The sequence below is a fragment of the Equus przewalskii genome, chromosome 14 (assembly GCF_037783145.1).
Source record: "Equus przewalskii isolate Varuska chromosome 14, EquPr2, whole genome shotgun sequence".
Lineage (NCBI taxonomy): Eukaryota > Metazoa > Chordata > Mammalia > Perissodactyla > Equidae > Equus > Equus przewalskii.
Genome location: NC_091844.1, coordinates 37,210,839 through 37,236,742, shown reverse-complemented (window position 1 = coordinate 37,236,742; position 25,904 = coordinate 37,210,839). Strand labels below are relative to the sequence as shown.

The 25,904-nt window shown below is 34.7% G+C and overlaps 1 protein-coding gene across 12 annotated transcripts in view; it reads right to left on the bottom strand.

The window, feature by feature from the left end:
• The window catches only part of VPS54 (VPS54 subunit of GARP complex), a 107,462-nt gene that overhangs the window by 24,789 nt on the left and 56,769 nt on the right, over positions 1-25,904 (bottom strand). For all 12 annotated transcript variants that reach the window (XR_011526041.1, XR_011526038.1, XR_011526039.1 and 9 more), the window contains 8 exons: positions 25,409-25,535; positions 24,065-24,172; positions 22,093-22,148; positions 20,148-20,244; positions 13,212-13,552; positions 1,767-1,896; positions 933-1,114; positions 215-327 (listed from right to left, as the gene is read on the bottom strand). Coding sequence is in view for 7 of the 12 variants with exons in the window: in XM_070572520.1 (XP_070428621.1) it covers positions 215-327; positions 933-1,114; positions 1,767-1,896; positions 13,212-13,552; positions 20,148-20,244; positions 22,093-22,148; positions 24,065-24,172; positions 25,409-25,535 (1,154 nt within the window). In the remaining 5 variants the exon portion in view is untranslated. The remainder of the gene's footprint in view (positions 1-214; positions 328-932; positions 1,115-1,766; positions 1,897-13,211; positions 13,553-20,147; positions 20,245-22,092; positions 22,149-24,064; positions 24,173-25,408; positions 25,536-25,904) is intronic.

The window sequence follows — 25,904 nt, the reverse complement described above, 5'->3', positions numbered from 1 at the left end:
TATCTGGCATACGGTTAACACTCAATAAATATCTGAAGTTATTATTATAAATTACCACAGACACTTTCCCAGTCAACTACTTACCAACTAAGCTGGGAGCTTTAGTTCTAGGCTTTTCAAGAGACTGTCAACTAAACAAACTTAAATTAAGCACTCCTACAAAATGAACAAACAATATAAAATTGGAAGAGAGTGTATGAAAGAATACACATACCCCCTGACTTTTTTTCAGGTAAAGCAATCTTTCCATCTGATATAGAATCAACGAGATCCTGAAATTCTGCAGGAACATCAGCTTGCTTCCAGCGCTCATTGTCTAAGAGGAGGCTATTCAAAAGTAAAAGAAAGGAAGATAAACTTTAATAACATTTCAACACCATCTTCCTTGATTGAAAAGGAAGAGCTGAGTATATAAGAATTTCGTTATTATGCCTTTTAGTAATAATATAGACTACATGTATCTTAGTTAAATTCAAGTAGAACTCATGCAATAAAAGACACTGAGTTTTTAAACACTAATGGCCATTTGCTGTTATTAGTACTTAAGATTTTTAAAAGTGCTGAACACCTTAATAAACTGACATCATTCATAAGCAGTATGAATACTTTCAGAAAATATTTCTCTTTTTATATCTCTTGGCCTAACCAAGAAGAGTGGTGAAACATAATTAACTTCACTTTGAGTGAGAAAAGGAAAGTCAATCTATTGAGGATCTTCCTGATAAGTACTTTAATGGAAATAAACATTCTAACTACACTTTGAAAAGCCAAGAAATGTGATTCTAATTCCACAAGTTGCCTTTAATTAAAAAGAAAAAGATTTGTCAGGGGTGTTGGTTGGCCAACCAATTAAGTTTCCTCTTTTAAATAAAAATGTGTTTTATAAAGAAAAGAAAAACAACTGAAGAACAGAATGAACACGGTAATGATACCTGAGCTTGGTTTTTCTCTCTTCATGAAACCTGTTTACAAATTTATTAGCTTGGCTCTGAAGTGCTCCAAGTAATGACATGCTTTTTCTTCCACAAATCTGTTCAGTGTCTAAAATAAATGTTTCCATTAATCTAGAAAGCGTTATGAATTCCGTGGAATTTAGCTTCTCAAGAAAACCATCCTAAATTTTAAAGATAACATAAAAATTATGACAGGAGTTAGTATAACATCAACTATGGACGAGCTACATATAAAACCAACTTAGTTTAACAAGTTTTAATATCAATTTTATTGTATTTATAATATATATCAATTCATAAAAAATTATTTTAAAATCATTTTTAATGAAATTTCCCAATACTTTAGTCCTAGAAATTGAACATAAAATGCTTAAGATGTCTAAATTTTATTCTGCCCTCTATAATACAGTAGGCTCAAACAAATTCAGGTCACACCATAAAATTTTCACAATACTGGAGTTCAACTAGTTTTATTAATAAATTGTTTGGCTAGTTACACATGCATATATGTATATATACATACAAAAAAGAGCAGATTAATTTCAAATTAATTATTAAGATATTAAATTTCAAAATAAGTCTTTTAATCATTTATTTGAAAAGAATCCTTTAATAAGATTTCCTGTTTACTTTATTTGGATTATTTTACATTTCAACATCCCCCTAATAGACCACACCAGCACCATTAACCTTACTTAAGTGTTAAAAATGTAATAAGCATTATGAGGAACATAGGGACAAGGATATGATTCCAGATCCTCAAAATAATTATACTATGTACAAAATATCTAAAGCTTTATCAAAACAACTAACCTTTGCTCTGGACATGAGAAATTTGACGGCTCGATCATGGCATATATCTGAGGCACTATACAATAACTCCTGGATATTATTTGCCAGCTTTCCTAGCTCTAAGTCAGTTAATTTCATGTCTTCATTGACCCTGAAAATGATAAAAAGAGATCAAGTCAGGGAAAGTTGTGAACACTTTGTTCACCATAGGTGACATATCAATAAAAAACAAAAAGCAATTCATGTTTGAGGAAAAATTCTGTGATGTATCAAACACTTTTCTTGTGTGTGGTGAAGCATCACTTAAACAAGCCCAGATAATACAAACATATTTTACCCTAATCTTATATATGAATAATTTTCTATCTCTGTGTAGCATTTATAACACTTAGTTCAGACTCTGATTAGAAATTCTGCAAGCACGACAGCAAAAATAATTCTAGTTAGACACAAGGTGGTAGCTGTAGTAGGTTGTTCACAGGTGCCTAGGATGACACAGTGAAAGGAGGAAAAAGGAAGAAATGTTATTTCTTAACAAACAGGACCTCATTTTACCTATAATTATGAATGATTGTTAATATTCAGTTCAAGTGAAGTAATATTTCCTAAGCATTTACTGTGTTTAGGTGCTAGACAATGGAGGGGATACAAGAGGTCGCTGGCCTCAAGGAACTTATAATTGAACAGAAGTATTTATAAGAGGTAATACATTTTTTATAGTTTTGAGGAGGAAATGTAAGATTTTCTGTTTTTATACATTTTCAGCTGGGCATATAAAAGTCACTGATTCGATGGCAACAATTCAGTTTAGTGTTATCATGAACCAAGTTAAATGCCTTAGCATCACTTTAATCCCTTTCAGTAGAATTAAAGTAACTTTCAAAGATATTACAAACAGGGTCTGATGTATATTAATTTGAGGCAAACCACTACTCTAACTGGGTTAAGGTATTAAAGTTATTACCAGCTACCCTTCCAAATTATAATATCACTAAATTTACTTACTAATGCTTTAAAATAATAGAGGAATTCATACTCTTAAAGTACTCCCAGAAACAGTATCTTGTTTGGTTCTCCATCTCTGAAGCAGATAGATAAACATCTATGTTACAGATGAGGATACTGAATCTTTGGAAGTTTAATTGACTTACCCACAGTCACAAGGTTAAAAGGGTGAGACTAGAACCCAGAATTAGTCTAATTCTATTTCTAATCTGCTAAGCTTCCTCTACGCCAACATTTACTTCTATATAGTCCAGTGCTATTTCAATAGCAGCTCCCAGAAAACTGTTAGCTTAAATTTCAAAGTTCAAATTTACTATTGAAATAAAATTTTATCTCCTGAAGATTTCTAAAATTTACCCCCATGTAACAGAATGATTAAGTATTTGGAACTCTTGGCAATATGCTACCAATTCACAAAGATATAAACCGAAAATAGCAAATAAAAACAACTTACATCTTTAAAAAAGTAGGGTGACAATCCAAAAAGCTGGGAAGTTTGGTTTTTAAAAAAAATCATGTATTTAGGGGAGTGACGTCAGCGACATGGCAGAGTGAGCTTGCCTGGGACTCTCTCCCCTCCAAATTACAACCAAAAGAAGCAACTGAGTTCCAACCAAAAGAATCCTAATAATACAGAGATTGTCAGAGACCCACAGCAGCCAAATGACGGAGGGCGGAGAGGCTGGAGCCCCCCTTGGAGAAGCTGGAACGGGGTAAGAGAGAACTTCACTCCCTCCCCTAGAGACTGGGATCGCTGCTGAGGGTGAGGGAAGGAGTGGGGGAGGGCCCACACGTCCACGGGATTGTCCAGGACTTCCACAGACCTGTGCAGCAGAAACCCTCTAACAGGGGAAAGTTTTCACGTGGAGGGAGACCATCAAGCCAGGGCCCCAAGAAACCAGAGAGCGAAAGCTGATCAGAATCCAGATCTGTGCATGAGAGAAAGTGTCCCTTCTCCTCCAACCCACGCTGCCCGCGCCATTGCAGCTGAAGACGCAGGGCTCAGAATGCGCAGCTCTTGACCCCCACCTAGAGGCGACAGGCTGTAAGTGCAACCGAACAATAGCATCATGTGCAAAAACCACTCCTCTACCATCCAGCAATTTATAAAAGCTCCAGTTCAAAAGGAAAACAATAAAAACACAGAATTATGTCCTGAGGACTTGGAAATGGGTAAACTAAGTGAAAATGAGTTCAGAATAACTATCATCAAAATACTCAAGGAGGTAAAGGGAAACAAGTCAACGAGTTCTGGAGTTACTTCACAAAAGAGACTGAAACTATAAAGAAGAACCAATCAGAAATACTACAGATGAAAAATACAATGGATCAGATAAAACAGAATATAGACTCCCTGAATGCCCGTGTAGACATCATAGAGGAGAAAATTAGCATAATCGAAAACAGACAGGTTGAATGGCCCCAGACAGAGGAAGAAAGAGAACTAAGAATTTAAAAAGCCAAAGAAAATCTCAGAGAAATAGCTGACTCAATGAGAAAATGCAACTTAAGAATCATTGGAATTCTTGAAGGCATGGAAAAGGAAAATGGGGCAGAAAGTGAGCTCAACAACATAATAGCAGAGAACTTCCCAAATCTAGGGATTGAGCAAGAAGTGTGTGTGGAGGAAGCTTTCAGACCTCCTAGATTTCTCAATACAAAAAGACCTACTCCAAGGTATATAGTAGTAAAAATGGCAAAAATGAATGACAAAGAAAGAATACTCAGGGCAGCAAGGAAGAAAAAAATAACCTACAAAGGAGCCCCTATCAGACTTTCAGAGGGTTTCGCTACAGAAACCTTACAAGCTAGGAGAGACTGGAATGACATACTCAAAACTTTAAAGGATAAAAACCTTCAGCCAAGAATAGTTTATCCAGCAAAAATATCCTTCAGATATGAGGGAGAAATTAAATCCTTTCCAGACAAACAAAAGCTAAGGGACTTTGTAGCCACAAGACCCCCACTACAAGAAATCCTCAAGAAGGCCCTCATACCTGAAAAAAGAAAAAAAGGGAACAAGGGGTCACAAAATACAGAGTTGGGAGACTAATAGATAGAACCAGAATAGGATAGCAAATATTCAACTATAGCATTAGGATAAAGGGAAGGAAATCACCACAGCAAAGACAATCTTATCACTCTAACCACAAACTCACAAAACAAGTTGGAATAAGAGATGAAAATAATAATTTAGGAGGGGAGAAGGAAAGGGACTGAATCGGTTTAGGCTAAGGAAGTAAGAGGCCACCAGAAAAGGGACTATGTTATGCACAAGGTTCTGAATACAAACTGCAGGGTAACCACTAAACTAAAAAACAGAACAGAGACACAAAACATAAATAAGGAAAAAGCTAAAAAACCCAGCATAAGAAACTGCAGAAGTCAACGGGTAGGCTAAAACATACAGGACGAGAAACAAAGGAAACACAGGAAAACCGGAAAATGAACGACAGAATGACAGCATTAAGCCCTCATGCATCAATAATCACCCTGAATGTAAATGGATTGAACTCTCCAATAAAACGGCACAGAGTGGCAAGATGGATTAAAGAACAAGATCCAACAATTTGTTGCCTCCAGGAAACACAACTCAGCTCCAAAGACAAACACAGGCTCAGAGTGAAGGGGTGGAAGACAATACTCCAAGTTAATAGCAAACAAAAGAAAGCAGGTGTCACAATACTCATATCAGACAAAACAGATTTCAAGATAAGGCAAGTAAAGAGAGGCACAGAGGGCCAATACATAATGATCAAAGGGACACTTCATCAAGAAGAAGTAACGCTTATAACTATCTATGCACCCAACACAGGAGCACCAAAGTTCATAAAGCAACTATTAACAAACCTAAAAGAAGATTATCAAAAATAAAAAAAATAGTAGGGGACCTCAACACCCCACTCACATCAATGGACAGATCATCCAAATAGAAAATCAACAAGGAAACAGTGGAGCTAAACAAAAACCTAAAACAGTTGGACTTAATAGACATATATAGAACACTTCACCCCAAAACAGCAGAATACACATTCTTCTCAAGGGCACATGGGACATTCTCAAGGATAGATCATATGCTGGGAAACAAGGCAAGCCTCTACAAATTCAAAAAAATTGAAATAATAACAAGCATCTTCTCCAATCATAATGCTATAAAGCTAGAAATTAATTACAAGAAAAAAGCTGAGACAGGGACAAAGATGTGGAGACTAAACAATACGCTATTGAAGAAGCAATGGATCACTGAAGAAATTAAAAAAGAAATAAAAAAATACCTGGAGACAAATGAAAATGATAACATGCCATACCAACTCATATGGGATACAGTAAAAGCTGTATTAAGAGGGAAATTCACCGCAATATAGGCACATCCGAACAAACAAGAAAAATCCCAAATCAGCAATCTTAAATTACACCTAACTGAATTAGAGAAAGAAGAACAAACAAAGCCCAAAGTCAACAGAAGGAGAGAAATAATAAAAATCAGAGCAGAAAAAAATGCTATTGAAACAAAAAAGGCAGTAGAAAGGATCAATGAAACAAAGAGCTGGTTCTTTGAGAAGATAAATAAAATTCACAAGCCCCTAGCCAGACTTACGAAGAAAAAAAGAGAGAAAGCTCAAATAAACAAAATCAGAAATGAAAGAGGAGAAATAACAACAGACTCCACAGAAATACAACGGATTATAAGAGAATACTAAGAAAAACTATACGCCAAAAAAATGGAAAACCTAGAGGAAATGGATAAATTCTTGGATTCCTACAATCTCCCAAAGCTTAGTCAAGAAGAAGCAGACAATTTGAACAGATCAATCACAAGGAAAGAGACTGAAACAGCAATCAAAAGCATCCCAAAGAATAAAACCCCAGGACCAGATGGCTTTCCTGGGGAATTCTACCAAACTTTCAGAGAGGATTTAATACCCATACTTTTCAAGATATTCTGAAAAATTAGGGAGGATGGAACACTTCCTAACACATTCTACGAGGGCAACATCATGCTGATACCAAAGCCTGACAAGGACAGCATGAAAAAGGAGAACTACAGGCCTATATCACTAATGAACATAGATGCAAAAATTCTCAAGAAAATTTCGGTAACCTGACTTCAGCAATTCATCAAAAGGATCATACATCATGATCAAGTGGGATTCATACCAGGGACACAGGGATGGTTCAACATCGACAAATCAATCAACATGATACACCACATCAACAAATTGAAGAATAAAAAACACATGATCATCTCAATAGATGCAGAGAAAGCATTTGACAACAGCCATTTTTGATAAAAACTCTGAACAAAATGGGGATAGAATGAAATTACCTCAACATAATAAAGGCCATATATGACAAACCCACAGCTGACATCATACTCAATGGGAAAAAACTGAGTGCCATCCCCATGAAACCAGGAACGAGAAAAGGATTCCCTCTATCACCACTCTTATTCAACATAGTACTGGAGGTTTTGGCCAGAGCAATTAGGCAAGAGAAAGGAATAAAAGTAATCCAAATAGGGAGGGAAGAAGTGAAACTCTTGCTGTTTGCAGACAACACGATCTTAAATATAGAAAACCCAAAAGAATCCATTGGAAAATTTTTAGAAATAATCAACAACTACAGCAAAGTTGCAGGGTATACCATCAATTTACATAAATCAGTAGCATTTCAATATTCTAATAATGAACTAACAGAAAAAGAACTCAAGAACACAATACCATTCACAATCACCACAAAAAGAATAAAATACCTCGGGGTGAATTTAACTAAGGAAGTGAAAGACCTATACGACGAAAACTACAAGGCTTTTCTGAAAGAAATGGATGGTCACATAAGAGACGGAAAGACATTCCATGTACTTGGATTGGAAGAACAAACATAGTTAAAATGTCCATTCTAACTAAAGCAATCTACAGATTCCACGCAATCCCAACCAGAATCCCAATGACATTCTTTACAGAAACAGAACAAAGAATCCAAAAGTTCATATGGGGCAACAAAAGACCCTGAATTGCTAAAGCAATCCTGAGAACAAAGAACAAAGCTGCAGGCATCACAATCCCTGACTTCAAAACATACTACAAAGTTACAGTAATCAAAATAGCATGGTACTGGTACAAAAACAGGTGCACAGATCAATGGAACAGAATTGAAAGCCCAGAAATAAAATCACACACCTATGGACAGCTATTCTTCAACAAAGGACTTGAGGGCCTACAATGGAGAAAAGAAAGTCTTTTCAACAAATGGTGCTGGGAAAACTGGAAAACCACATGTAAAAGAATGAAAATTGACCATTCTTTTTCACCATTCACCAAAATAAACTCAAAATGGATCAAAGACCTAAAGCTGAGACCTGAAACCATAAGGCTTCTAGAAGAAAATGTAGGCAGTACACTCTTTGACATCAGTATTAAAAGGATCTTTTCGGACACCATGTCTTCTCGGACAAGGGAAACAATAGAAAGAATAAACAAATGGGACTACATCAGACTAAAGAGCTTCTTCAAGGCAAAGGAAGACAGGATTGAAACAAAAAAACAACCCACTAACTGGGAAAAAATATTTGCAAGTCATACATCCGACAAAGGGTTAATATCCATAATATATAAAGAACTCACACAACTCAACAACAAAAAATCAAACAACCCGATCAAAAAATGGGCAGAAGACATGAACAGACATTTCTCCAAAGAAGATATACAGATGGCCAATAGGCACATGAAAAGGTGTTCATCATCGCTGATCATCAGGGAAATGCAAATAAAACTACACCCATTAGAATGACAAAAATAACCAAAACAAATAGTAACAAATGTTGGTGAGGTTGTGGAGAAAAAGGAACCCTCATACACTGTTGGTGGGAATGCAAACTGGTGCAGCCACTATGGAAAACAGTATGGAGATTCCTCAAAATATTAAAAATAGAACTACCATACAATCCAGCTATCCCACTACTGGGTATCTACCAAAAGAGCTTGAAATCAGCAATTCCAAAAGTCCCATGCACCCCAATGTTCATTGCAGCATTATTTACAATAGCCAAGACGTGGAAGCAACCTAAGTGCCCATCAAGTGATGGTTGGATAAAGAAGATGTGCTATATATATATATATATACAATGGAATACTACTCAGCTGTACAAAAGAACAAAATCGTCCCATTTGCAACAACATGCATGGACCTTGAAGGAATTATGTTAAGTGAAATAAGCCAGATAGAGAAGGACAATCTCTGTACGACTCCACTCATAGGAGGAATTTAAAAATGCAGACCAAGAGAACAGATTAGTGGCTACCAGGGGAAAGGTGGGGTGGAGGGTGGGCACAAAGGGTGAAGGGGTGCACTTACAACATGACTGACAAACAAGAATGTACAACTGAAATTTCACAAGATTATAACCTATCATTAACTCAATAAAAATTTTTTAAAAATCATGTATGTAGTAATTTGTAATTTTGCTTTTTGGAAAGATTTTTAATTTTTTAACTCCAATTGGATCTCTTCTATGTTAATAGAAAAAAAAATCACAAACATGATCCAGCAATTCTACTTCTAGGTATACATACAAAAGAATTGAAAGCAGGATCTCAAAGAGATATTTGCACATCCATGTTCACAGTAGCACTATTCACAATAGCCAACAGATGGAAGCAACCCATGAGTCCACTGACAGATGAATGGATAAACAAAATGTGGTATATACATACAACAGAATATTATTCAGCCGTAGAAAGGAAGGAAATTCTGACACATGCTACAACATGATGAAACTTGAAGACACAATGCTAAGAGAAATAAGCGAATCACAAAAGGGCAAATATTGTATGATTCCACTTATATGAAGTACCTAGAGTAGTCGAACTCCTGGAGACAGAAAGCAGAAAGGTGGTTGCCAGGGAATGGGTGGAGGAGGAAATAAGGAGTTGTTGCTTAATGAGTACAGAATTTCAGTTTTGCAAGATGAAAAAGTTCTAGAGATTGATTGCACAACAGTGTGAATATAATTACCACTACTGGACTGCATTTACAAATCATTAAGATGGTAAATTTTATGTGTTTTTTACCATAATTTAAAATAAAAATTTGTTTTTTAAACGCATAAAACTATATTTACAAGTTATTTATCCGACAAAGGCTCTAAGAAGTCCTGCTGCAAAGATTCCCCTTGACCTTTTTTTTAATAAAGATTTTATTTATTTATTTATTTATTTATTTACCTTTTTCTCCCCAAAGTCCCCCAGTTCATAGTTGTATATTTTAGTTGTGGGTCCTTCTTGTTGTGGCATGTGGGATGCTGCCTTGGCATGGCTTGATGAGCAGTGCTAGGTCTGCGTCCAGGATCCAAACAGTCTTTTCAATAAACGGTGTGAGGTCAGAAAAATATACATATGGGGAAAAAAGAAAACCTCATACTGTACAGAAAAATCAATTCCAGATAGACTGTATATCTGAATGTGAAAGGGATAGCAACAAAGCTTCTAGAAGATAACATAAGAGAATATCATCAAGGCCTTAGGGTAGAGAAAGATTTCTTAAATAGGACATCCCCCAAAATGCATAAACCACAAAGGAAAAGAATGAATCATAGGACCATATTAAAACTAAGAACTTTTGTTCACCAAAGACCCCAATAAGAGAGTGAAAAGTCAACCAATAGAGTGGGAGAAGATACTTGCAATATGGACAACTGACAAAGGACTTGCATTGAGACTACACAAAGAACTCCCATAAAGCAGTAAGAGATAAAAGGCAAACCAACAAAGAAGTGGGCAAACCAAAGGACTTGAATAGGCACTTCACAGAAGAGAACATCCAAACAGCCAATGAATATATGAAAAGTGCTCTCTTACCAGTCATCAGGGAAATAATTAAAACTACTACACCCGTGACATATCTACCAGAATGGCTAACATGTAAAAGACTGATGATACTAAGAGTGAATGAACATGTGGAGTGACAAGAACTCTTCTACACTGTTGACAGGATTATAAATGACTACAATCACTTTGGGAAATTGTTTGGGCATTAGCTAAACTGACCATTCATATACCTTATTCATTCCTAGGTATATATATATTCAACAGAAATGCTTATAACATGTGCACCAAAGACATCTACAAGAATGTTCATAACAATCAAATGGAAATAACCCAAATTTCATCAACAATAGAATGAATAAATACACTGTGGTGTAGTCAGACAGGGGAATATTTGTAGACAAATAAACTACTGCTACGTGGAACAACTTAGAAAAATATCACAGATATAATATTGAATGAAAGAAATTAGAGACAAAAATCATGAGTCTATTTATGGTTCCATTTATATAAAGTTTAAAAACTGGAAAAAAACAATAGTTTTAATGGTTTCCTTTGGGAAGAAGTAGAAGTCATAGTGGCAAGGGGCACTTCTAGAGAGCTGGTAATGTTCTATTAAGTTGGGTGGTAATTACACCAGTGCATTCATTTTATGATAATTAATTGAGCTGAACACTTATAATTGGTGCATTGTCCTATATGTGTATTATACTCCAATTAAAAAGTTAAAACAAATCAAAAAAGTAAAGAGGGTACCAGCCCTTTGTCTCTCCTTCCTGCTGCCAGAGAAGTAGATGAGATGATAAAAGCTAGAGCAGCATCCTTAGACACAGATGGAAGCTGCACAATGAGGATGGTAGTAGAGCCGCCTTCTAAGCTCTGGACCTCCTACCTCTGAATCGTTAGATGAGAAAAACAAAATTCTATCTTGTTTAAGCTATAGAGGTTTTTACATCACTTTTAACTGCAGTTTGAGACTGCATCCTAACCAGTACATGCGAAAATATGAGCCTGAACAGAGAAAAAATATTTTTATTAATATGTAGTTCAGGGTTTTCTTTTTGGTGGGGAGGGGAGGTGTTACAGCTGATTTTATGCTGTAACTGCAACTTTTATAACTTCCTGGGCCATTAAGGTGACTTATGTAAAAATGAACAAAAGTACCAAGTTCTTGTTATTCTTAACAATAACTAAATCCAAACTATGTTCTTGGACCAGAATGATTTTATTGGCTTTGTTTTGTTTTTGTCCTTTCTTTACAAGAGATTATCAGCACAACTGGTGAACTTTGAATGGGGTCTGTGGATTAGATGATATTAATGTATCAATGTTTTCTTGATTTTAATTGGTACACTGTGGTTATTTAAGTGTTACTATATGTCGGAAATATACACTAAAGTATTTGGAGATAATGGGACATCAAGTCTGCAACCCACTGCCAAATGATTCTGAAAACATATTAACATGAGAGACAAAGAGAAGAGAAAGAGACAGAAAAAGGGAGGAAGGAGAAAGAGGGAAATGTGGTAAACTGTTAACTGGGGAATCAAAGTGAAGGATATATGAGGTTTTTGTACTATTCTGGCAACTCTTCTGTAAATTTGAAATTATTTCAAAAGAAGAAGTTTAAAAAAGTAATATTTAAAAAGATAGTGTGCTCCGGGGCTGGCCCCGTGGCCGAGCGGTTAAGTTCGCGCACTCCGCTGCAGGCGGCCCAGTGTTTCGTCGGTTCGAATCCTGGGCGCGGACATGGCACTGCTCGTCAGACCACGCTGAGACAGCGTCCCACATGCCACAACTAGAAGAACCCACAACGAAGAATACACAACTATGTACCGCGGGGCTTTGGGGAGAAAAAGGAAAAAATAAAATCTTTAAAAAAAAAAAAAAAAAAGATAGTGTGCTCCACTTGGAAATTTATGTCTTTGAAAAACCAAAAATTGTAAATTAAACAGATCTTCGCTATATACAGAATACAAAGGTAACACTGTAGAAGAAAGAAAAATAACCAAGGTTATATTGACCTGAGTGCCAGGACAAGTTCTGACACTAGTAACTTTAAGTCAGTCATCTACCCTCTCTGAAATGAGAGCATCTAATCAAATGTTTCCTTTCCAGCCTTAAAATTCTGTAATTCTCAGGGCCAGCCCCATGGTCGAGTGGTTAAGTTGGCGTGCTCTGCTTCAGCAGCCCAGGGTTTCACCAGTTCGGATCCTGGGCGCAGACCTAGCACCGCTCATCAAGCCATGCTGAGGCGGTGTCCCACATGCCACAACTAGAAGGACCCAGAACTAAAATATACAACTATGAACTGGGGGGCTTTGGGGAGAAAAAGGATAAATAAATAAATAAATAAATAAATAAAATCTTTATTAAAAAAAAAAAGTCAAGGGGAATCTTTGCAGCAGGACTTACAGCCTTTAAAAAAAAAATTCTGTAATTCTCGATTACTTCCAATGCTGACCTCCTTACCTTCTATACATTTTCAAAGATACGTTTCATAAAATTAATTTATTTTTGTTACATTCCAAGACCAAAGTTTACATAGTTTTTCAATAAATTGAACAATCAATCTTATTTAAACCATTAATAAGATGACTCAAAATCTTGTTAAGTTGGCAGCAGTCAACATACTCACATAATATCCACACCTCCTGGAGTAGCAGATGATGACGTCTGCTCTTTGCTAGATGAAGAATCAGTAGTACATTCTGGTTCAGATACCGAATCACTGCTGCAGGGCTCGCTATTTGGAGATGCATTTCTTTGAGGGGTAGTGTCGATTGCTATAGGTGTTAATTCACTCTCACTGAATGCATCACTTATAAACATGCCTTCATGGATTAAATACGCCACCTCTGTGTCCAGTGAAGTATCTTTTGCAGCATTCTTCTGTTGTGAAATCTCTTCCAATTCTCTAGTCCTTTGGTTTTTGTCAAGAACTGAGAGAACAACACTGTGAATGATATTTAATGTTGCCTACAAGAAAACAGGATACATTTGTAAAGGATTTAAAATATCTTGTACCTAAAGTTCCCAAAAGTGAATTCTCTGTCTGTATTTTTGAACATCTTATACATGAGTCAAGATCATGCATCAGAATTTCTACCAATCTTTTATGACACAGTAAAGGTGACTTGTGAAATAGAACTACTCAAGAGAAAGGGGTACCCTAAGCTTAGGAATAGAGTTCTGTATTTTAATTGATTCTGTGAATGGAAATTTCCCTAAAATATATTGTATATTTCTCTAACCCCTTAATAGGTTACACTAGACATAACTTGCATGATAGAGAATCATAGTCATTGACTACCTGTTAGAAGAAAAAAAATCCATATTCCTTACCATCCCTACCCTTATATCCATCTCTCTCTCCTTACCTCATACCTTTTCTCATTCATTCACTACTCTCCAGACATTCTGATTCTCTTTCTATTCTTCTAAATGCCATTGTTCCCATCTCAGTGCCTTTGTTGTTTCCTCTGCCTAGAATGCTATTCACCTTGATCTTTGTATACACATTTTTTTCTCATCACTCAAGTTCTTGAACAAATGTCACTTCCTCAAAGAGGTCTTCTTTTACTCTTCTTCCAGCAACTCTACCCCACTATCCAGTTTTTAAAAAACAACAGTTATCATTATCTTATTAATTTTTTAATTTGAAGTCTCCTTCCACTAGAATGTAAGGTCCATAGGATATGTAATCCTAATGCCTAGAGTAGTGCTGGGCACGTAGGAGGTACTTAACAAATACTGAAAGCTAAATGAATTAAGAGTAAATTTGTGTAAATTAATATCTTTTTGGACTATTAAGAAATAAGGGGGGGCTGGCCCCGTGGCCGAGTGGTTAAGTTTGCGCGCTCCGCTGCAGGCGGCCCAGTGTTTCACTGGTTCGAATCCTGGGCGTGGACATGGCACTGCTCATCAAACCACGCTGAGGCAGCATCCCACACGCCACAACTAGAAGGACCCACAGCGAAGAATATACAACTATGTACTGGGGGGCTTTGGGGAGAAAAAGGGAAAAAAATAAATAAAATCTTTAAAAAAAAAAAAAGAAATAAGGGGCTACTTGCCTAGTTTAACATTCATGGCTGCACTCTCATAATTTGTTGCCCCCTTTCTCAAAACTCAATTTTTTTTTCAAGATCTACATGGTTCTAGTGAAGCAGACTCCAAGTTTAGATCTCCAAAGACAGGATAAGGATCGAAGTTAGAACAATCAGCACATGGAACCACCACAGCCTCAGCTTAAAGCTAAAGAATATACATAGAAGACAGACACAAAAATGCAGAGAAGCAAAGCCAAGGCTTGATAACATCATCAACCTCACTATTAAGCACCTATTAAATGTTGACCTACCTCCGGATATTTTTCAGTTATATGAGCTAATAAATTCTCATAATTGTTTAAGACACTCTGACTTGTGTTTCCTGTTATTTGGAACTAAAAGCATTCTAAGTGATACAATAGCCCATACAGTATATAGCAGAGATTCTGTGTCTTCAGGGACAATAGTACCAAAGTGTCTATGGATACTGCATCTTTCTCCTCTACTGATTAGTAACTTCTCTATTGTCACAAACTTGCTCCTAGCAACACTCCATCATTGATGCTTTTAATTTCCCTTACTGTCTTAAACTTTGAAGTGCTTATTTCCTCCATCTTCATTTTGCCTTTCTTCTTCCTTATGTCTTCTGTCTTGCTGATTTTCTTTCTTGCTTTTTTTTTTTTAACAAAAAGACTACAATGGTGGACATGGTCTTTCCCTCACCAACATCTATTCTGCACTTCCCCAATAGTAATGCAGCCATGTAAAACTGAGTCCACTTTTCAGCTTCAGGTGTTGGTCCTGATTAGCCCACTCAGTGTATTCCCAACCTCCTTGCCACATGATTAATTCGGAGATGAAAAAACAATCCAGACCCAAACCAAGCAGTGCACGGCATTTTCCTGACCACCAGTGATTGGGTATGTGACCTAAATTGGCCCAACCTATTAAAGCCAAAGACCTATATTTGATGACTGGAGAAGAAAAAAACCTTGTTCTAGGTGGTATAGTACATAATTGTGGCAGACCTGGAACTGCTGTAGCCATTTTGCTACAATTATGTTAGTCTAAAGATGAAGCCGACAAAAAGGAAGGTAGAAGTGAATTAAAACAAAGAAACTAAGCTAGAGAACCAAGAGGACACCATGCCTGAGGTCTATTCTTGTTTGGGACTATTTTAAGTTACCTGAGTTGATACATTTCTTTTACTGTTTAAATTAGTTTGATTTGAATACTTTGCCCCTTTTAACTGACAAGGTCTTAGCTAATACAATAATATGTTTTCCATATACAGCATATCAGGTGTTCTCTTAGAGATTCTTCTTCACTGTTTTCACCATACCTATAGCTTTAAAGGTTTGCTAATTATTTTTTTCCAAGTCCAAAGCCATTCTTGTTTAACGATGCCGGAAGACTTTACAATATATAATAGATTCAACAGTAGGTACATGATTTACTTTCTGAACTAACCTATTACAGCAGTTTGTAGTCAAATTCATGTTCCAAAAAGACCAGAACAGCTAAATGAAATAAAATTTTGCAATCTTGAGAATAGTGAATGAAATACTCTGGTAATCATATTGATAAGTCTCTAAAATGACAGATCAGGATTATTTTCCCACATAACAAAATGAAAACAAGAGCTAAAAATTCCTCAAAAAGAATGTAAGCTGCATTTCAGGATTATTTTCTGTTTTAGCTATATACAAATTAGCCTAATCTATCAGGTACACACAATGAATAAGAATTTTAATAAAAATTCAAAATACAACTAGCAGTAAAGAAGAACGAAGTTAGCAGTCTCATACTTTCTGACTGCAAAACTTACTATAAAGCTACAGTTATCAAAACAGTGTGGTACTGACATAAACACAGACATACAGACCAATGAGACAGAATAGAGAACCCAGAAATAAACCCTCACATATATGGTCAAATGGCTTTTGACAAGGGTACCAAGATCATTAAATGGGTAAAGGACAGTCTTAAACAAATGGCACAGGGAAAACTGGATATCTACATACAAAAGAATGAAGTTGAAACTTTATCTTGTACCATATACAAAAATTAACTCAAAATAGATAAAAGACCAAAAGTAAGACCTAAAACCATAAAACTCTTAGAATAAAACATAGGGGAAAAGCTTCATGACACTGGATTTGGCAATGATTTCTTGGATATGACACCAAAAGCACAGGCAACAAAAGGAAAAATAAAGTGGACTACATCAAAATTAAAAACTTCTATGCATCAAAGGGCACAATCAACATTGTGAAACGGCAACCCATGGAATGGGAGGAAATATTTGCAAATCAGAGAACTGATAACAGCCAGAATATATAAGGAACTCCTACAACTCGACAAAAAAATAACCTCATTAAAAAATAGGCAAAGATATTTCTCCAAAGAAGATATACAAATGGCCAATAAACACACAAAACGATGCTCACTATCACTAATCATTAGAAAAATGCAAATCAAAACCAAAATGAGATACCACACCACACCCATTAGGATGGCTACTACCAAAAAAAGAAAATAAGTGCTAGCAAGAATGTGGAGAAATTGGAATCCTTGTGCACTGTTGGTGGGAATGTAAAATAGTGCATCTGTTATTGGAAACAGTATGCAAAAAATCAGAAACAGAATTACCATATAACCCAGCAATTTCTCTTCTGGATGTTTACCCAAAAGAACTGAAAGCAGCCAAGAAATATTTGTACACCCATGTTCATAGAAGCATTATTCACAACAGCCAAAAGGTGGAAATGCCCACTGCCAGATGAATGGATGAACAAAATGTAGTATATACATATAATGAAATATTATTCAGCCTTAAAAAGGAATAAAATTCTGATACATGCTACAACATGGATGAACCTTGAGGACATTATGCTAAATGAAGTAAGCCAGTCACAAAAGGACAAATACTGTATAATTACACTTTTATGAGGTACCTACAAGTGTCAAACTCATAGAGGCAGAAAGTAGAACGGTGGCTGTCAGGGGCTACAGGAATGAGGGAATGGGAAGTTATTGTTTAATAGTTACAGAGTTTCAGTTTTATAAGATGCAAAGAGTTCTGTAGATGAATGGGGGTGATAGTGGAGCAACAATGTGAATGCATTTAATGTCACTAAACTGTACAACTAGAAATAGTTAAGATGGTAAATTTTATGTTAGGAGTATTTTGTCATAATAAAAAAATTTAAAAAATACAATTAACAGCAATACGAATCCTTAAGTCGTTAATAATTACTCAAATATAAAATTTTCAAGCCCCTAACTTTTAATTTTTTCTCCATTTACACTAAAAATGTTACTGAAATGTTTTGGCTGAAATTTTAAGCTTTATTTTTAAAAATATAATTTACTTTATATTAAACTGACACATAGAATATCTTTTGTTTTTGAGAAATACAGGAATGTAGGATAATAAATTAATAACACTGGTAAATTAAATAAGAGCTTCAAATAATTTATTCCTGTAACATGGTAAACACTATTAAAAAACGAAACCATTTCTGATTATAAAAGTAATACTCCCTTTGTAGAAAATTTAGGAAAAACAAAAAAGAATGAACAACAAATTTAAATTATATATAATCCTACCACCTAAAGATAACCACCAAAAAGACAAACTGTCTCTGTTCTATGAAGATGAAGAGATAAATCTTTTTAACATAGCTGAGATCAAACTATATAAGTAGGTCTATATCTTGCCTTTCACTTAATGTTACAATGTATGCATTTTCTTCAATCATTAAAAATCCTCGGCTGCATGATATTCCATGGAAATGAATATACTAAGCATAACTTATTTTACCATTTCTATATTGTTAGACATCTGGGTTCTTTCCAATTTGTAGTTATTTAAAAGTTCTTCATTAAAAATGAACAGCTTGTAATTAACATAATTTTACAGTGAAACCATACCCTTAGAGAATCACAAACTTTTTTCAACGAAAAAAAGTACCACATTTAAAGGTTTTATGTCATCTTCAAAGATGTTTTACAGAAATATTAGTTGAAGTGGCCCATATGTGAAAATGAGAAATTACAACTATAACAAATCACTGTTCCCATATTCTACATATATCGAATAATAATTTGGCTTAGTTTAACTGATATAGAATCTAAAAGTGGAATAGCTACTTAAAAAGTTACTGGCAAAAAGCTGGTCAACTCTACCTTATGCAGTGTAGGAGTTCTACACATCCAGACATGCAATAATAGAACTGTGTATAATGAGGATATGGTGGGAAAATAAGAAAAAGTGAAAACATGGCTTAGTTATTGAGCAATCCACAGATACAGGTTTGTTATCTATCACTATCAATTGGTGGGATCAACATTTTGGTAGGAGTCTAAATTAAGTACAGTGAATCACATTTTATAAAACTTCTCCCACTCCGATTGGAGAGCTTATGCATGTGACTTAGCATCACTCCAACGTCAACAAGGAAAAGTTGTGTCATAGATAAGTAGCAAAGTCCCCCAGATCATTTAATGTGATACTCAGGAAATGCTCCAGATGTTAACTAGCACATACATCACAATACTGATACCTGATAATTCAAAGAATACCAAATTTCACAAATAGGTTGTTACACTCAGTAATTCCTAATGATTGTCTTATTAAAACACAGCTGTGACATGTTGGTAGTTCCAACCAATATATTAGAGTCTGTGACATCCTTTCTTCTGAAAAGTGCTGTATAGCATGTGTTCTTTTCCTTATACTGAGTGGCTTAAAATTAAGTGGTTTGACTAATAAGACAAAATAATTAAATGTAATGCATGATCCTTCATTGGATCCCAGATCAAAAAATGAAATAAAAACGTGCAATAAAGGACATTAGTAGAGCAATTTAAATATGAACTACATGTTAAAAAATACTATTACATCAACATTAAATTTCTAGAAAAATCAAGTGGTTTGGGGCAGATTTTTGAGTGTTTCACAATACTGAACCTCTAGATAATCTAGAGAGATTCAAGCATCACAAAAATCACAAGAAGAAATATTATCTAATATTTAATGCCAAGTAAGCATTATATTTCTTTTTAATATAAAGTAAATCATCCAAAATTACAAAAAGTACCAAAATACTCTGAAGCACTTCAAATCTTATTTAAAACCAAGCCTCTTTATGGGGCCGGCCCCGTGGCCAAGTAATTGAGTTCGCGCACTCTGCTTCAGCAGCCCAGGGTTTTGCTGGTTCAGATCCTGGGCATGGACATGGCACCGCTCATCAGGTCATGCTGAGGCGACATTCCACATGCCACAGCTAGAAGGACCCACAACTAAAAATACACAACTATGTACCGGCGGGTCTTTGGGGAGAAAAAGGAAAAATTTTTTTTTAAATCTTTAAAAAAAAAAACCAAGCCTCTTTAAAAAATTACAAAAACAAAGAAATTCTATTTTATTCTAGTTTGATTCTATATCTATTATATATATAAAAAACTAACTTAAATTTAGGGATATCCTGAACCAAGTTATAATCACATAAGCTTACCTTAACTCTCTGTAGGAAAATTGTAAACTTCGAGAAAATATCCTTTAGCAGATCAAACCACTGAGGAAAATTCAACATTCTCATCTGATCTGCAAGCCTAGAAAAAAATTAATTCAAACAAAAATAACCATTGTCTTAGGCCAATATGATATTTACAAACTGGAGGAAACGATACTAAATACTATCTAGTAAGAGAAGAATAAAATGCAATTTCACCTAGATACCTAACTAAAATCATAAAATTGAGTTGAAGAGGTCAATTACTAAATAACTCCTCCTCCTTGTTTAAACATCTCTAAGATTAATCTAGTCAAGTATACTGACTTATGAATCTTATCATATGGCAATTCCATGTGAACATGCATTGTGATCATTGGATGAAAAACCACAGAGAAATAAACCAATTTTGAGTAAAGGTGAAGATAAGTTCTAGAATAAAAACAGGAACACACACACAAAAAATAGGAACATAACATCTACCCTAACAAACTTAATAATCTGCTTGTCTAACTACAAACTAAAAGGTACTTTTCCACATGTGAAAGGTAACATGGCATGGTGGCTAAGAGCACTGGCTCTGAGGCCACAGGGCCTCGGTTCAAGTTCCAGCCCTGTCATTTACTAGTTGTATGACTCTTGGCAAGTGACTTAACCCTTCCATGCTCTAATTTTCTCATCTTAATATGGAGAAAGTAATAGAACCTATCTTATATGGTTGCTGTAAATATTAACTGAGTTAATAAGTACTTAAAACAATGCACAGTACATAAAGAAGTGCTATGTATTTGCCAATATTATATTAGTATAATATATATATCTAGTGTATATTATATATATCTAGTATATATTCTAGATATGAATATAATAGATAATGGTATAACCAATTTTTTATAGCTGATATCAATAAATAACTTCAAGATAAAAAAATTAATGCAAAATAGAATTCCATAAAGATATTTTATAGTACTACAGTGACTTATTACTATAAGTTTTTAATGAATGCTACTGCAGCTATGAGTTTATTCTTAAGAGATACTCCTATACTTGAGATACAAGAAATTCCCTATTTGAAAAAAATTCCCTAGCAAAGAAAAAAATCAAAATAACTCACTCTACATGTTCACAGGCTTTTAACAGAGTCCCAAAAACTTCATTTTTCCAACTACTAGTGATTACTGTATCATTATTAGGGTTGCTTAACTAATTCTGAAACTGAGTTTTCACTAGGTAAGAGCGTGGAAATTAAAACTCCACAATCCTCATTCTATCAGTTTGGCCCAGAGACGTTTCACAGTTGTCCATACTGCTATTCATGTCTTAGGCCAGTTAATAAAGTTTAAGTATCTATATGAATGAGAAATTCATAGTCATAAAATATTTATCACTATTCTCATAATGAAAGAACAAGAATTTCAAAGGTGAGAACAAGAAATTAGACATGCGTAATTCAAAATCATGTACTCAAACTTCTCAAAGCCAAGTAGAAGCTGGATTTTAATCATATAGCTAAATAATTTAAACTTAACACTGCTAGTCTCTGGAAAGGATTATCTTCAATTTCCCCCCTCTATAACTACACTGTATCCTCCCCATTCTCTCTCTGCCCTGGGAGGCTTGGTCAATGAGGAGCCCTTACAAAAAACTGGAAGGAGGAAAGGGACTTAGAGCTCTATCTCCCGCCTTGAGGAGTTGCCTCAGGATGACTGCCTTCCTCCACTGAAGATCGCTTCAACTACTACATGTCTTTTTTTTCAACTACTACACATCTTTCTCCTTCTGAATTCTATTAACTGCTCTCTTCCCTTGTCCCTTAATGGTACTCACTGTCACTTGGGATTTTCCTATACTCTGTCCACACCTTAGTAAATAATTCCTTAACTAAATCCTCCTTATTCTAATATGTCACCTTTTCCGTGATAACGCCCAATCTAATATTTATACTTACTTCACAACAACATCTGTGTCTATTTCTTCTATTTTTGAAACTTTATTAATCACACACTGCAAAATTTAAGGAAAAAAATTGATTAATGTCTTTAGAATTCTAAGTATTACATGTTCATTTGTAGGGCCTCAATGACAATAATAATGATTTTACCAGACTTCTTTTTGTCTTTTATAGATATTTCAAGGTGTTTAAAAAACTGCAGCATTACCCTTACCCTATTAAATAATTATTCCAGGGTAAGCTTGAACTGTATTAACTAAAATCCCGTACTATTTAAAACTGTTCAAAATCATACACCAAAACACCCCAGAACTATAATACTTAGGAACAAGGTATAAGCCCCATATTTAAATTCCGAAAGAAATTAATTTTGGAGGTTACCTTTCCTTACAATACATGCAACAATTTAAAGTTAAAAAAAAATAATAAATGCTTAGACTTCAAGAGAAGTCTGGGAATTAAAACATAGTAGTTTAAAAACTTGTTTAACAATATTATATATACAAAATTATACAAATTATGTTTATAGCTCAATAATGTTTTACAAATGGAGTATACCTATGTAACCAGGACTCAAATACAAAATTCAACATTGCCAGTAAGCCCTTCTCATGCTCCTCTCCTAGTCACTACTTCCCCCCAAAAGACACTACTATTCTGATTTCTAATACCATAGATTAATTTCGCCTGTGTTTGAATTTTACATAAGTGGAATCATAGTGAATACTCCTTTGTGTCTGGTTTCTTTGGCTCCACATTGTGTATATGATATTCACCTATGTTGTTCCGTGTAATTTATTCATTCTCATTGCTGTATAGTATTCAATTGTATAAGATACTACAATCCATTTATCTTTTCTGCTGATGATAGAATTTGGGTTTTTCCAATTTTTACAACAAATAGCACTGCCATGAAATTCTTGTGCTGTCTTTGGTGAGCTTATGTATGCATTTCTGGTGGGTAAATATCCAGGAATAGAACTGCTTAGTCATAACATATGTGTATATTTAGTGCTAGTAGATATTGCCAACAATTTCTGAAAGTGGTTGTAACCATTTTAAAATACAGTGTTTTAGTCAGTATTTGAAACAGGTAAAAGATGAAGTGATTGTAATCTGTTTTATTTAAACATTAAAAACTCAGAAGTGTACATTCAACCTATTGACGATGATCAGTTAAGCCTCATAAATACACGTAAAATAGTTTTTTTTTATATATAGAAAAACCAAAGTTCAATGAGTGAGATTTATCTGAGTGAAAAAATCCAAAACAAAGATCAGGGAAAAACACATGGATTTAGTTTACCGCTATAATTTCTTAGAGGTCACAGTAAAAGGAAATGAACATTTACCTACTGCTGATGAGAGAATATTTTGATAAAATCTTTTTAGAACGCAATTCAACTCTACGTATCAAACAATTTAAAAATACTTTTCATTTTCTCACCAATAATTCCACTTCTAGGAATCAGCTAAGGAAACTGTCTTAAATATGAAAAACCAAACAAACAAAACTTTACACCAAAGATGTGTGTCAGAGTGTTCTTTACAGTACCAAAATGAAAACAACCTAAATACTCAACATAGAGGAAAGGTTAAGTAGGTTTAACTAACATAATATTGAAGGAAATTTATACAACCATTAACAATGATTTTTCTGAAGGCTTATATGAGAAAATGCTTATGTTATGATTCTAACTTAAATATATGTACAATTCAAAATCATATATACAGTATGATAGCAATGACGAAAAACATCAGTAAACAATTTACACTTAGAAATATTCTTCAAGTGATAATCTTTTGGATGGCAAGGCTGCTTTTCTTTCTGCTATTTGTCTATATTTTCAATTTTTAAATAAATGAGAAAATATTACTATTATACTACATGTAGTACTAGGATTACATAAAAATAAACTTCACAAAAGATTCTACACCAAAATATATCAAATAAAAGACGTATAATTACCTGTTTAATGATATTCTTTGCTGTAAGAATCATTTCTTCACTATAGATTTCTAAAAAATTAAGTTTTCTTTGTTTTAAAAGTCCAAATACAAGAGATACTAGTCTTTCCTATTAAAATAAAAGAAGAATATGTAACTTCACACTTTAAATATATAAAATAATCTAATTAGAGGTAGAAATATTCAACATCAAAGGTTTTATTGTTTGATCCTCAGATCTCTATCTTGCATATGGTATTTTCTAGAAGCCTAAATAAACCCCTTCCACAGCAACCTTGTCATCAGAGTTTTGGAGTCAGGGTTCTAAAACGGGTATATCCTATTCCACTACAGTGGATCAAATGAAGCTGGTTTGGAGGTAAAACAGTATGAGTATATTTTGGCCTAGTTTCAACAAGCAGCTAGAAGGTATACTTCTCAAACACTGATGACTAATAAATATTCCACAAGCCCTGGGTTTTTTATTTATTTATTTATTTATTTTAATTTTTAATTCATTCATTTTTTTATTTTTTATTTTTTTCCTTTTTCTCCCCCAAGTCCCCCAGTACCTAGCGTGTATTCTTAGCTATGGGTCCTTCCAGTTGTGGCATGTGGGATGCCGCCTCAGCATGGCCTGACGAGCAGTGCAATGTCCGCGCCCAGGATTCGAACTGGCAAAACCCTGGACCGCCGCAGCAGAGCGCACAAACTTAACCACTCAACCACGGGCTGGCCCCTCAGCCCTGGGTTTTTTAATTAGTGGTCTAGAAGACTGGAATGATGACCTGGACTATCTGTGGGGAATTAACTAACATGTATAAAAATACCTTTAACTACTTAGGCTGCTATCCGGGCTTTTTGGATTCTTTACTAGTTCCTGGCAGAAATCAGCTTTGATAGGTTACCAGATAAGTGAAGCCTGGATATGAAGTATTTGTATATGTATATGCATAAAACATGTTTATGAGTACTCAGTGAATGTGAATGACTATAAGCTGCCACATAATAATGATCACTTTTTATAAAAGCCATACTCCAGTACATGCATACACATGGATATACATTAATTCATCCTATATTTATATTTTGAACTTGGTTTGTAAGCTATATAGAGATCTCATTTTAACTCCAACTTCTAATTAAGCTATAAAATTATTTCATTCTCTAATTTCACAGGATAATGAACAATTATGGTGCTTGTTAAAGTCATACAGTTAGTGAAGGACTTCATGGGTCTGAAAGACCTTGAAATTTAAGATAATTTTGCTCACTATAATCCGAGAAGAAGGTGTTCTAAACTAAGGCTGTTAGGAATTAACACTAAGCAATGATATCATTTCATTTCACAGTTCAAAACACATACCTCTTCTAAAATTTGACAGTCATCTTCCAGTGGTCTATTTAAGTCACTGTGAGAATATGTGGAAAATTCTGCAATCATCATTTTATCTATCAGCTTTTCTAATTCACAAAGCTGTGATCCCAAATGCCTACAAAGGAAGAAGAAAATGTTAGATATATTCATTAAAAACTCAAATTCACTCCACAACCAAGGGAACTAGCAGGCAAAACTTTTCTAGCTGACAGTACTTGTGCAATAATGTGATGTTTTAGTAAAATGGAGTCCTTTAACTTAACAAAAGTAACAGTGATAGTGTCACAGTATCTCCCAAATTCTATTTTTTCTTTATATGTTTAACCTCCAAATAGTTAAATGTGTTGTAGGAAACTTGGTTCTAGAAATTTCAGCACTGTTTTTTTGTCTGCTTTTCACAGACAAAATATTCAGATATTCTAAACTCTTTTCTCATTAACCATTTACCGAATATCAATGCCAGTAGCTCCCTACCCATTCATTT